The 14,164-nt window shown below is 35.8% G+C and overlaps 1 protein-coding gene across 3 annotated transcripts in view; it reads left to right on the plus strand.

The window, feature by feature from the left end:
• grik2 (glutamate receptor, ionotropic, kainate 2) overlaps window positions 1-14,164 on the plus strand; it is a 239,825-nt gene that overhangs the window by 51,757 nt on the left and 173,904 nt on the right. For all 3 annotated transcript variants that reach the window (XR_014200724.1, XM_082150286.1, XM_082150285.1), the window contains 2 exons: window positions 10,644-10,811; window positions 12,107-12,364. Coding sequence is in view for 2 of the 3 variants with exons in the window: in XM_082150286.1 (XP_082006412.1) it covers window positions 10,644-10,811; window positions 12,107-12,364 (426 nt within the window). In the remaining variant the exon portion in view is untranslated. The remainder of the gene's footprint in view (window positions 1-10,643; window positions 10,812-12,106; window positions 12,365-14,164) is intronic.

Raw genomic sequence — 14,164 nt, forward strand, 5'->3', positions numbered from 1 at the left:
GTTACTTATAATCAACAGAATGTTTAAAGGGGACCATCAAAATAATGTGTAGCCATTACACTGATGTCAAACAAACATGATTAATTTATACAATGGCATCCTAACGGAATACTTTTTTGGTGAGATGCTACATCCACACCAGTAGGTGTCAGCATAAACAAAACTACTATCTTTGACTACTATCAAAACTACTGTCATATTGGGACGTGGAACATACAGATTTTATTCAATGATTGACACATTGGAAAAATGTGCCTCCATATCTGCATTTTTGTGATGCAAAATGCATGAATCCCTTGAAACAAAAGCCACAATAAAAGATCTCAAAGACGTGTAGAAACAGCTAAAATATCACGATTGCTTCAGCAAATGCATTTTATCTCACTGTTACTTTTGTTACCACTGTCACTTAGGTTTAGTGTTGGTGGTGTTATTCTGAAATGTGATCGAGCATTAACCTGTAAGTGCCACTCACTGGACATTTAATTTCTAAAGTACCACGATATGTACAACCATATTGTTACATTATAATCAACCATAATATTATAGATTGTTGCCACATTGAACAAACTTTTAGCACCACTCACTGGACATTTCGCTTTGAAAGTGCTTAAAATATCATTTTACAGAAACGTTGCAACAAGCACTCGGTTATTTTATTAAGCCTTGTCTTGATGTGTTCTTCTGGTTTTATGGCCTTGGTTGAGAAGTTGACAATGCTTTAAAAGTGCTGCAGACTCTCAGCGTTTACACTCTTCAGGAAGTAAACCTATGGATAATTTAGCTGACTGTGCTCATTAAACTGGGGCAGAAACACATTAAACACAGCAGCTTTAAAACTGGTCAGAAGAGCAGGCTATTTCGAAAAGGACATTTGAATTTCTTTCTGAAATGGGTTCCTGGATGATTTTGCTTTCCTCGAGCGCAGCTCTTTGAACCCAGCGGCAGAGACTGAGCCCTGTAGAAACATGCTGTTCTCTCTCAACCCAGCGTCCAGGATCCCTGTCTTCTGCATCACAGCTCCAGGCTTGATAAAGATGGAAGGTGTCCTACAAGCCGGTTACGCCGCACTACGCATCTCGATATGCTAGGCTGATAATCTGACACTGATAGCCATCAAACTGTCACCACTGGGGAGAGAAAATACTAGCATGAGCACCTTATTTTCCACATAAATAACCTCTCCTCCCCTGCTGCATCAAACCAAAACTGCCTTTGTAATTAATTTCTCTGTGTAAGTCTACTCTTGAAAGTTGAGATGGATGTTTCACCTTCAGATCTCTGCGTTGTTGCCACACGCAGGGACTTGCTGTGCGTGTTCTGCTCTCAAAGAACTGAAAATGATAGATTTACACTCCGCCATCACTTCATGCAAAGACATAACAGTCAAAGACAAGTCCTAGAGACAATCAATGCATGATGGAGACCTGACTTCTTTTAAAGAAATCCCACAAAGAGATTAAATTGAGATTTTGCTTTAAGGAATAGTTCACTTAAAATGGGAAATTCTGTCATTATTTATGGTTCTCAAATATTTTCTTAAGAACACCTTAAAATGATGGGTTTATTGTTATCTGATTATATGGCAGGTCTTGCTGAAAACCAAATAACATAACAGCATAACACACACATAACCATGATCGATCATGAAAACAATGATTGGCCATGATTCAACGTGTCGGGACCTTGTTTTTAATATTGCAATTGTTGCAGCATAATTTTCGTCATCCCTCATAGCCCGTTTTTTTTTTTTTTTTTTTTTTTGCTCTGTCTGCACATTCTCGTAATTATCATAATAAGCATGCATGCTATTTTTGCTGCAACTGGTTTGACTGAGGTTTAGCACTGATTGTCTCATTTTTAATGTGTCGTTTTAGTTTTAATATAGCAATTAGAGCTGGTCTCAATATTCAGTCTGTTGCATTTCTTTGCGCTCTCTCTAGTGTGAAAGCGTCCTGTATCTGTGTGTTTTAGTGTTTAGTGTGTGATCACACATGCTCACCTACATACTGCTGAAAATTGAGCCATAAAAACTTTTAAATAAAAAATGAGGTCCCAATTTCACACATTTTTGTAGAGTTGTTACTGAATTTCAAGTTCAGAAGAAAGTAGCGCAATTAAGACGATCATTGTTTTCACGATGCAACTTGTGCATCTCTAGTAGTTATGTGTTTCTAGAGTTCTGTTGTAAAGCTTAATTGCAATAATTAATTTGAAACAGCTTCATAAATGTATTAAATATATTACCTTTGGGGATTTATTATCCTTTTAATGTTAGGTTATTTATGATCATTTTTAAGATTCTTTTCAATAATTTGCATTCCTCTTAAGTTTTGTCTTAAGAACAATCTTTAGAATTTTATTTTATTTTTTATGAGTAAAAAAAAACACAAAAAAAATGTTCTTAAGAAAATAGCAGTTAGGAAGTAGGCTATTTTACTCTTAATAATGTTAATGAATCTGGCACCAGAACTTGAAGTCTCCTGCTTCTCGGATGTTGTACCTGAGAAAACAGACCCTGGTAATCTCACACATGCCTTTTATAGAGTTTCAGGATATAATTATATTAATATGTAATTCAGGAGATAATCTCACAGCTCTGATCTGCCAAGATTAAATCTGCAATCAAAATCACACTCAACAAACACAAACTCTTTAAACTATCAGAGCTATCCACATTCATTTGATTTTTCTATCTCTTACTGTAACAATTGTCTCATTTGTTTCTATTTTTATTTCACACAATGAATTTTAGGAGAAACGTCTGTGACAATATTGATACTTGATTATTTCTGAGAGCCTCTGAGCAATATACATTTTCTCTGGAGTGAGTTGGAAGAATTAACACCTTTCATAATTATCTCTAGTTCAAGTGGAGTTCCTGAACATTTATGAATTTTACATCTAAATGAATGAATTTCCATACTGGTTTAGGTGATTATTGCTGGTTTGATACTGATCCAGTGCATAGCTATGCAAAATATGTCTGTCAACCAGCATGGTATATCAGGAGCAGCTGAAAACTTAAGACACCTTGTGTGGAAACAAACACATCAACATCTATAAAACTGCACACGACCCATTCAACAGAGTGTTTTCAGGGGCTTCTTCAAGCAGCATTGCCTTCTCACAGCTATGGAGACCAGCAGACATTCTGCTATCAATTCGCAGCACATTTCAGTAAGCTATAAAAGTGGGGTTGAACTTATGATAAAACCAGCATGAATCAACATTTATGTAGATGAGATTTCACACCCCTCATCTGTTCCCCTTAAAAATCCTCTTAAGTCTTCCAAGATAAATCTCCTCCGAATTCAGCAGTTCAGCACGGCTCCTTCCCACCCGAACACTGGACAGCAACTAGAACACAAATAAAACCATCGATAATATTCATTAAAGTTAACTTCTGATAATGGCTAACAAGTGATTGCCTTAGATTCTAAAAGACTCCCTGAAATGTGTTATATTAAGAAAGAAATAGCAAAAATAAAATAAAAGCATGTGCCATTTTCATGTTGAAAACTGTTTCATGTGATAAAGCTTGTCATTTAAATTCCTTGTGAAATGAAATCAAAGCAAAACTCATTTCACTGAGTCTTTCTTGTATGATATTGATCAGTTTTGTAGGAAATCCCACTGTGGTCAGAGCGATTGATGATGTTAGATGATAAATGGCACGAAGATGTCCTCTACTTTACTAATTTCCTCTGTGCTGTCCTGGTGCTCGGCTGTAAGCAAGCGTTCCCTGTGGATGCAGAAATGGATGTATTGTGCTAGCATTGATTAAGTAACTGCTGTGTGATAAATATATCACAGCTTCTGAGAGCGGATGCTATCGAATGCGGTGGCATGCGTGAGTCTGATGCGAGCGATCGGGTCACAGGGTATTGTTCACGACACAGGCCAGCTGAGAGCTGAGCCATTGCCAGTCCCTGCGCGGATGCCAGCTGTAAACATGCAGCTCTTCTGCCAGGCTGGTTTCATCTGACGGAAAACTGAAATCATGAGAATGTGTAAAGTCAGCATGAAATGGACAGCCCAGTCTCATTTTTGCAAAACGCAAAATGTGTTGCATCGTGCACGTTTCACGACAGTCTCAAAGTGAAATGTCCAGTAAATGGAGCTAAAAGCATGTTTAGTTTTTTCCGGAACAGATGAACGTGAATATGGTAATGTTTTATTATGTTGGAGTTTGTACGCATCACCGCTGTTCTGAATTGAAATGTCCAGTGAGTGTCGCTAAAAGCTCAATGCTTCATTTAAAAATAATGTACACCTACACTAAACCCTAAACCTACCCGATAGTGTTAACAAAAGCAAATGTGACATAAAAACGCACTCCATTTTAGCTTGTTTTTCAACTCTTGTCTTTGAGCTCTTTTATCGTGACTCGTCTTTCACAGGATTCGTACCCGAGCGCAATTCTGTATCAGCTGAGCTATCGCGCAAGCTTAATATGTCAGTAAAACTGAAAGTATCGAGCTGATTAAATGATGAAAAGTTCTATATATTAATGTATTCGTTTACAAATCATGCACTATGGTAAAAGTGTTTTGAGCATAATTGTGCAAGGAGCCGTGTGAAAACAAGTCTTTATTAAAGGGATACTTCACCTCTGGAAAGATGAATGTGTATTTAAAATAGGTCATTTATGTAGAAGAAATGTGAAATTATTTTTGAATTTGGAGCTTTCTAGACTGAGAAAAGCCAGAAAATGTATTTTTGGCTTATGTGGATGAAAGACAACAACTCCCAGAATGCACTTGCTTCGCTGCCCTAGGAGGCCACTCCCAAGCCACGCCTACCGGTAAGAGAGCGCAGTTGAAAACAACAAGGCTAGGCTACTAGTGAGTCTTCCCAGGATTTCGAGATCGCCCAAAATGTCCGGGATTCGGCTTTTGCGTTCTACAGTCGCCATTCATTATGTTTACTGTGACGAGCAGGACGAGGCTGAGGAGCGTGGGAGAACGGCGCGAGGCCGGTGGCGTGATTACTGATGAGCCGGTCTCGTATCTCTCACGGAGGAGCGGGAATTTTCTTAGCAATGTTAAAACGCACATCAACCGATCACTTGTTTAGCGTTCATGTAAACACTACATTCAGATTCACCAATCGGAATGAATTCAGTTAGATTGAAACAAAAGGTGTGCACGTAAACAATGAATGGCGACTGCAGAAAGCAAAAGCCGAATCCCGGACATTTTGGGCGATCTCGACGGCCGGACATGTCCGGGAAAAAGAGTATGGTAACCCCTACTACTCAGCTTTCTCCTACTACTCAGCTTTCTCCTACTACTCAGCTTTCTCCTACTACTCAGCTTTCTTCTGTGAGTGAGATCCCACCTCTTATGGGCGGGTTGAAAACATGCGGGACAGCTCCTCCTACTGGCTGTAGTCTTCAGCCTCTGGCCAAAAAGTCCTCAGATGACGCAAAATGACGATTTTTGCGTCATCGGAGGATTTTTTCCAGACAAAAAATACATAAATCTCTCGTCTCAGGGGGATATGAGGGTGGAAAGCACGGTAATTCGAAAATACTACAGGTTTTCTACTAATACAAAGCTTAATGCTAAATCCTGAAGTATCCCTTTAAATCATAATCTTCCCCTGTAATCATAATTGTGTGTTAAAACGATTAAAAGTGCTTGCTGTTTTACTGCCTCTAGTGTTCATTTCTGTTAGAAACTGCAGTGATTTGTACGTATTGGTACGTATTTTGTGTTTTGCAAAAATGTTGCCACTGGTACGTTTTTCCAATGAGCCTGTGTTGGAAATGGAAGTTGTGCTAGTCATTTCTTCCCTAGTGAGACGTATATCCGAGTGAAACGCTTCTGGAACAAGAACAAATGTGGGCGGGCTTGATTTTGTCCGTGGGGAATTGATTGGATGGTCGTGGTTTGCTATTGGCTGATCTCGTGTGAGTGACAGGTTGCCCCGCCCTCGTCATCAGAGAAGAGAAGAGTTGCTGCAAGAGGAACTTGTTCCGATTCAAGTTTACAAGGGAAAAATATTGGTGCACCAATAACTCATTTATAATAATTACTGCAATATTCCATAAAACAATAGGAATTGTCGATTTGGATTTCATGTTGACTTTAACCATTTTTATGTTTAAAAATGTATCTTAAATATGAAGTATTAACTGTAGGCATTTTAGGTTCTTAAGTCTATACATTAGTTATATGGCAATGATCAAATATTCTGCAGTCTCAACTGAAAAGTTCTGCATATGTCTGATCAAATGCAACATACTATGGGGCCCCTAAAGGGACATGGTGATGGAAAAAAATATGAGATGGGAGGAAAAATGTCAATGCTTTTGCGTTCCTCTGAGAAACTTTATGTAAATATGAAATAATGCACATTTTTGCGAGGGAACGCAAAGGTATTGTGAGCGAATTAAGTTTCTTGGGGGAAACTTGCACGAGAGAATGCAAAACCATTGAAATATATTTTCCCATCACCATGTCCCTTTAGGATATATACAGTAAAAATACAGTACAAATAATAAACATGTATTCATTTACAAGACTAAAATGGTATAAAATTACTGAGCAGAATCCACAGGAATTGTTGTAAAGGAAGGAGACTGGGACAAACACAAATACTTTTTTTCTGACATCTAGTCACACACTATCTTAAATTGCATATAATATATAAATAATCCATGGCTAGGTGTGCATTAAATGATTTCAGTGCACACAATGCATTGTACCACTTGCCAACACAGACTAGTTAAAGCAGTCATTGATATTTCCATATGACTAAACAGTTAAAATATTTAAATAAAATAAGTTATTAGTAATTTTTTAAATTATTATATTTCCAGCCAATCAGAATCTTGAGTAAAATGTCTGTCTTGACACATTAAGAGAGAAAGAGATGGTGAATGCGAACGGTCAGTCTGTAAATCGTACACATCATTTGAAACCACATATAGACAGAGACTGAATGGCTATGGGAAAATCCAGATTCGTCAGAGACCTTGATGAAAAACTGACATTTCATCATATCATACAAACCCCAGTTTATCACTGTCAGAGTTTGCCCTATGAGTTACGAGATGGATGATGGATATTTAATGTGTGAATGTTTTTCCTGGGGGGAGAGTGTGTTGTTACCTGTCCGTTGTCTGTCTGTCATAGAGAATGTCAGTTGATGACCTCCAGTGACCTTACGTTTGTTTTCATGCAGTAATCAATATTACTCGTTCTGTTCCTCGTGTAGATCTGCTTCTATATTGCAGTGCAGTACTAAAACACAGTGGAGATTTTAAGCATTTATAGTGAAAATACACTTTATGCTGCTTTATACTACTTGTTCCAAATCCAAAGTTAGGTTTTTTTATTTGTATATGATCTAAAATCTATAAGTTAGAACTTTACAGCATCTTACAGCTACATGTGAGAAAATACAAATCAGGTAAATTGATGGATGGAATGTTTCTTCAATACTTTTGGCATAAAAAAAACGAATTGTGAAACACATTGATTATGGACAAGTTATGCATTATATCATACATTGTCATATATCAGGCACTTGAGTCAATGGGACACCTTATGAAATGATGCAACCACGAATAGTACTGGTAGTAAACATTGACTAAAACCTCAGACACTTTTTAAACTGAAACACACAGTTCCTCAAAAGTAACAACAAAAAGAGATATTTTGTTCATATCATAGTAAATCCACAAGGGGAAGTTGTTTGATTTTTTTTTATCTTTCTCTTTTGTAAAAGGCTGAGAGATTTGTACCAGCATCTCAATTTCTCGCTTCTTTGTACAGAACATGCTGTAAGGGATTTGTTCCAACCACTCTCTATTCATTTAGCTGCTACTATTTTTACTTTTTAATATCCAGTTTACATATTTTTTTTTTTTGGTTACACTTTATTTTGTTAGCCCACTTTAGATATTTCACTAACTATTGGCCTTAGTAACTCTACAACTACATGTCAAGTATAAGTAGACTGTTAGGTTATGGTTAAGGTTAGTCGGATAAGTTGACATGTAGGCTACTTGCAAAGTTTCTCAAACGCTGTTGGTGGAAATCTCGTATCTCCATTATTCACAATTTTTTTCCTAAATCATTACTATTGGTCGCCCTTTACACTTGTCTGTGTGTTTTGCAAATATTTTGCCAATGAAAAGTATTCAAAAAAGCTTGTGACTGAACCGCACAACTCTATTGGCTCCTCAAGCTGTCAGTCAAACCTCATAACTCCACCCACCTCTATGGTGAATGAAGTTTCGCACACAGTTTGTAGCATCTCTGCTTGTTTGCAATGCAAAGGTGAATGAAGAACTGATCTTTTGAAAAGGTAAAGCGCATTTCTTTCCTTAAGAAACACTAGATATAAAGGCTTATGTTTAATGTGTTTGAGGAGCGGAGAAGAGTGTCGCATTTGTTTTCAAGTCATAGCCAGTTCTTTAGCACTTAGAGACACAGCCTGTCTTTAGCTCTTCGTCTTTAATAATATGAGATTTTGGCCAAATGCCAGAAAAAATACTGTAACGGCCATAGCTACAGTAAACTTTATAACCTGTAAGTTGATAAATGTATTGCTCTTAACTTCTTAAAGCTTATTTTTTTTCTTTCAATCTAAGAAAACAAGTATTGTCACAATTTGCTGTAGGTGTTGAAACAACAACTATCAATAATACTTGATCTGGTCCTACACCTTTTAATATCCAACAGTAGAGAGTTGTGTGTGGCGGTGAAATGGTTTTATTTGCACTGTCTTGAGGGATCATTTAAATGATGGAGCCTCCAGTGAGTGTAAGTAAAACACTGAATCGAGCTCTAGTCTGACATATGGTGAGTCAACAGGGGCAAACTGCTGACTGACCCAAGCAAAACACTTCAATCTCTCCATGCTGTGCTTCACTGCTCCCCAGGGCTTGATTGATTGATACGCCAGCCAATCAGAACACATCAGTCCCCAACACTAAAGGCATCCATTTATATACAGCCTGTCAAGCACACTCACAAAGGGAAAGCGCTCTAAAAACATTCCTTCTGTAAGGAGCTTGGGAATATATATCTATTATACACTCGAATGGGTTGAGTCAAAGCAAGCGGTAATTTTCTTTTCCCCTTCCAACTTCTGCTATCACACTGTTCTTTGACTTTCACCGCACTAAACCTAAATACTTTGATTCCATATTTTGCTGTTCTTGTATTTATGCTGGTATTTCTACACCTAAGTTTGCACTACACTATTTGTTAATTTTTATTTTTTAAATTTTTTTATTTCCCACCTTCCTTTGTGAACATAAGTGTACTTGCAGATAACAATTGGTCCCACTTTATTTTAAGTGGCTTTAAGTACTATGTACTTAAATCGAAAAATAAGTACAGTGTACTTATTGTCTTCATGTTGTATTGTAAAACACTTTTGCTGCTATTGAGGTGTGACACGGGTAAGGTTAGGGATAGGTGTGGTGGTATGGGTAGGTTTAAGGGTGGGTTAAGGTGTAAGGAAAGGGTCAACAGTGTAATTACAAATGTAATTACATAAATTAATTACAGCTGTAATTACATGCAGGTATTTTCAAAATATTGTACAATGTTAAAACATGTATGAACACAATAAGTCCATTATATCAAATTATTAATTTCAATGTAAGTACATAGTACTTAAAGCCACTTAATATAAAGTGGGACCCATTAATTAATGAAATAAAAGGCTACTTAAATGCACTTAAAGAAAGTACATTTTTATGACTATGTTTTAACATACTTAAATAGTAACACTCTTACTCAAAAGTACATGTTAAATCATTGTTTTAAAGTTGTTGTTGTGCTTTAAGGAAGTATATTTTTATGTGTTTAGTCATTTGTACAGTAGTTGATTATAATTTTAACTGTGTTATTGCATTTAAAGTTAATATATCTAAAATGTACAAAATTGCAACTTCCTCAATACAAATGTTCAATCTCAAATATATTTATAAATACATGACAGAAATTACATTCAATTATATTTTAGTTTAACATAAATGCTTTCAGTGTATTCGGCAGTACACTTTAACCGTATCACATAATTATGAAATTACATATAAAGGCTCACAAAAAACTCTAAAGTTCAGATAAATGCATTTAATATAAATGTAAACTAATGCATTTTCATTTAATTGCACTTAATATACAATTAAGTATCTGAAAACATGACATTCAGTTCACACTTAAGCATATTCTTTTAAAGTAAATTATTTCTGAGATAAGCACTCTTTTTAAAAGTATGCTATAGTGTACTTCTTTTTCACTAGATTATCTACAGGTGTCGACAAGAGATTTTGTTGTTGTTATATGACAGAAATTGACAGTAAACCAACTTTGCAAATTAAATTTACACTTATATTATGTTTGAATATTGTGTCACTAATCTTCTATATTGTATCTTCTATATAATATAATATAATATAATATTTATTATATTATTCACTGAGTGTATTATATTATATTATATTATATTATTCAATGAGTATTATATTATGTTATGTTATGTTGTTATGTTATGTTATGTTATGTTATGTTATGTTATGTTATGTTATATTATATTATAAAATTCAATGAGAGAACTAGAGCCCATATGGTAACAGGTTAATAAAACAGTTTTTCTCTTTATTCTCTTTTTAGGAGGGATATTTGAATCCATCGAAAGTGGCCCATCAGGTGCTGAAGAACTTGCCTTTAAGTTTGCTTTAAATACAATCAACAGGAACAGAACTTTACTGCCAAACACCACACTTACATACGACATCCAGAGGATAAACATCCACGACAGCTTCGAGGCCTCCAGGAAAGGTAAAGCGAGACCTCACACCATCAGACAAATGTGCTCTGAGATATATATATATATATATATATATATATATAAATAATTAAATATATATATATATATATATATATATATATATATATATATATATATATATATGAGGCTTTAGATTGAATTCATTTAACCACGGGGGACATCAGTAGCCGTCTGGTGCAGATGCAGAGAGAATTGATTGGTTTTAGGTAATGAGTCAGAAGGGGTGATTCAGTGAACTACTGATACCCCTGAGACAGGTTTGCAGGCTGCAATCATATGTCATTTACACGCTGGGGAAACATCTGAATTCTCTTATAATGATTACACACTCCATTAGCCGCTGCCGCTGTAACTTTTTTTTTTTTCATGCCAGTTTATTTAAAGATTACAAAGATGCAATTAAAACACAGTGGCATTGCCAAAATAATTATGGGTAATAAAAGCAAATGAGTTCAGAGTTTGGAATAAATATTATTTTGGACAATGAAAGTACACAATGCGGATTGGACATTGTATTATAACAAAATGTCAAATACAAAAAAGTTAAAGGCACACTATGTAAGATTTTAGGATTAAAATATCCAAAAACCACTAGAACATGTTATATATTTAGTTGACTTGTGTACTTACATTATCCCAAATGTTTCTAAGAATGTTTAAATCCAGAGAAATAAGCAGTTTTAACCAGGACACGGACCGTGCATCACCTATCAGTGACATCATACCCGCGTTACCCTCGATTTCCGTTTTTATTTTGTAGAAACCATGGGAACTTCGAAGACGCTTTAATATATTGTGTTTTTTCTCTTGATACCTAGAGCCCAGAAAGTAACAAGTTAATAAAACTTTATTTTTAAGCTATTATTTTTACAAGCTTGTAAAATATCAAATACAAAAAAGTTAAACAAAGGAAATAACCTAATTCGTTGTGTGCTCTCTCTCTCCAGCCAATCCATTATATTATATTTTTAGGTAACACTTTATTTGACAGTGTCCTTGTTACATATGTTTCATGTACTTACCACAGTAAATTATGCATAATCACATGCAACTTACCCTCAACCAAACCCTAATCCTACCCTAACCCTATAGTAAGTACATGTTGTTCATTAATATTACTCAGTACTTAAATATATAATTACACTGTAACAATGACACCTTAAAATAAAGTGTAACCTATTTTAAAACACTATTCAGTGTGCAGACTGCTCTGGAAACCCAGAGCCCAGAAAGTAACAAGTTAATGAAACTGTATTTTTCTCTCTTTTGTATTGTATTACTCCAGCTTGTGACCAGCTCTCTCTGGGTGTGGCGGCCATCTTCGGCCCGTCCCACAGTTCCTCGGCCAACGCGGTGCAGTCCATCTGTAACGCCCTCGGGGTGCCGCACATCCAGACCAAGTGGAAGCACCAAGTGTCAGACAACCGTGACTCCTTCTACGTCAGCCTTTACCCAGACTTCTCCTCCCTCAGCAGAGCCATCTTAGACTTGGTTCACTTCTTCAAGTGGAAAACGGTCACTGTGGTTTACGATGACAGCACAGGTGAGAGCTCAACGGTTTCGTGTTCTGATTATTCTCCAACAGTCCTTAGGCAGACTGACCCTTTGGCCTGGGCTTTGCACCATTCCCTGGTCTCCGTCTGGACTTCAGTATGGCCAAACCCCGCTGGTTGACAGGCTCTGTGAGAACAGTAGGCAGCAAGTGCTTCCACAGCGAGGGGTACATACACCATATGCCAGAGGTCGCCTCGGGAGCAAACTCGCCAACTCCAGGCTTTGCTGCCAGATTCCCCAAAGCATTCACTCAGCCTTATTCACAGTTCTGCACAGCAACAACACAATTTTGTTCTGTGACACTGTGTTCATATGAATGTGGCCCAATAAAGCAAAAAGGCACATCGCTTAGATTTACTAAAGATCTTTAGGTAACACTTTACAATAAGGTTCATTAGTTATCATTAGTTAACTACATTAGTTAGCATGATTTAATAATGATTCTGAGGCTGAAAATACAGAATTATTTTAGACGAATTTGCTTGTATTCGGTCACTGACTAGATATATTTAAAATAATGTAGGCCACTTTTTTTACTGGTAACATCAGACATTTGGCATTATCAGGACCCACACATTTCCCCACATTGCATTATTATACATTATATTTAACATTATATATAGTAGTTTAATGTAGTACTGACACTAAAACTTTGTAAACTTTTTTTCTCACAAAGTAATTTTCATTTTGGGTGAACTATAGACAATACATATTGTCACTATCAACGATACATATTGTTGCATTTTTGCATTGTGATATATTGTGACACGATATATTGTTACACCCCTAATATTTACGGTACAAGTTAAGCTCAATCGACAGCATTTGTGGCATAAGGTTGATTGCCACAAAATGTATTTTGCATAGTGCCTGATAGGCTATTGGCTATTTAAAAACAAGCACATGCACTTTAATATGCCCTACCCAACTTCCTGTTTCAGTACGTCAGCACGAGAAAGAAAATTGGGTTCATAGAAACATTTCAACATTTACGGATACTTTATTAAAATCTTGTTAACATTGTTCATGTTAGTTGCCAGTGCATTAACTAAACAATGAACAGCTTTATTTGTATTAACTAACATTAACAAAGATTAATAAATACTGTAACAAATGTATTGCTCATTGTTAGTTCATGTTAGTTAATAAATTAACTAATGCAAACTAATGAAATTTGAACTCATTTGTTCAAAAAGTTTGAATCATTCATAACAAGACAAGTGACTCTCTTTATGAGTAAGTAACTGAATCATTCACTCAACTGATTTCTTCAATAACTATGGAAGCCCTTTTCTTACACACACACACACACACACACACACACACACACACACACACACACACACACACACACACACACACACACACACACACACACACACACACACACACACACACAAATATGTTTTAAATCATAATTATGGCCTGAAAAGTCATAATTCTTCGATAAAAAGTTGAAATGATGATACACTAAGTCACAATTATGAGATAAAAGTTGAAATTAGGAGATGGTCATATAACAATTTTTATTGTTGACCCTTTTGTGCCATAACTATGACTTTATATCATAATTTATATTTTATTTGTCATAATTCTTACTTTTTGAGTCATAATAATGGCTTAGTATTTCACAATATCAATTTACTATCTCATAATTTGGACTTTTTGTGTCATAATTATGATTTAATAAGGTATGATTTTTTCTTCGTTTTTTAAGTGGCGGAAATAGGCTTCCATAAGCTTCTGCTAAATGAATAAATGTAAATGTAACTACTATATTATTTTGACT

This window comes from Leuciscus leuciscus (assembly GCF_965113295.1).
Source record: "Leuciscus leuciscus genome assembly, chromosome: 20".
In the NCBI taxonomy this organism is placed as follows: Eukaryota; Metazoa; Chordata; class Actinopteri; order Cypriniformes; family Leuciscidae; genus Leuciscus; species Leuciscus leuciscus.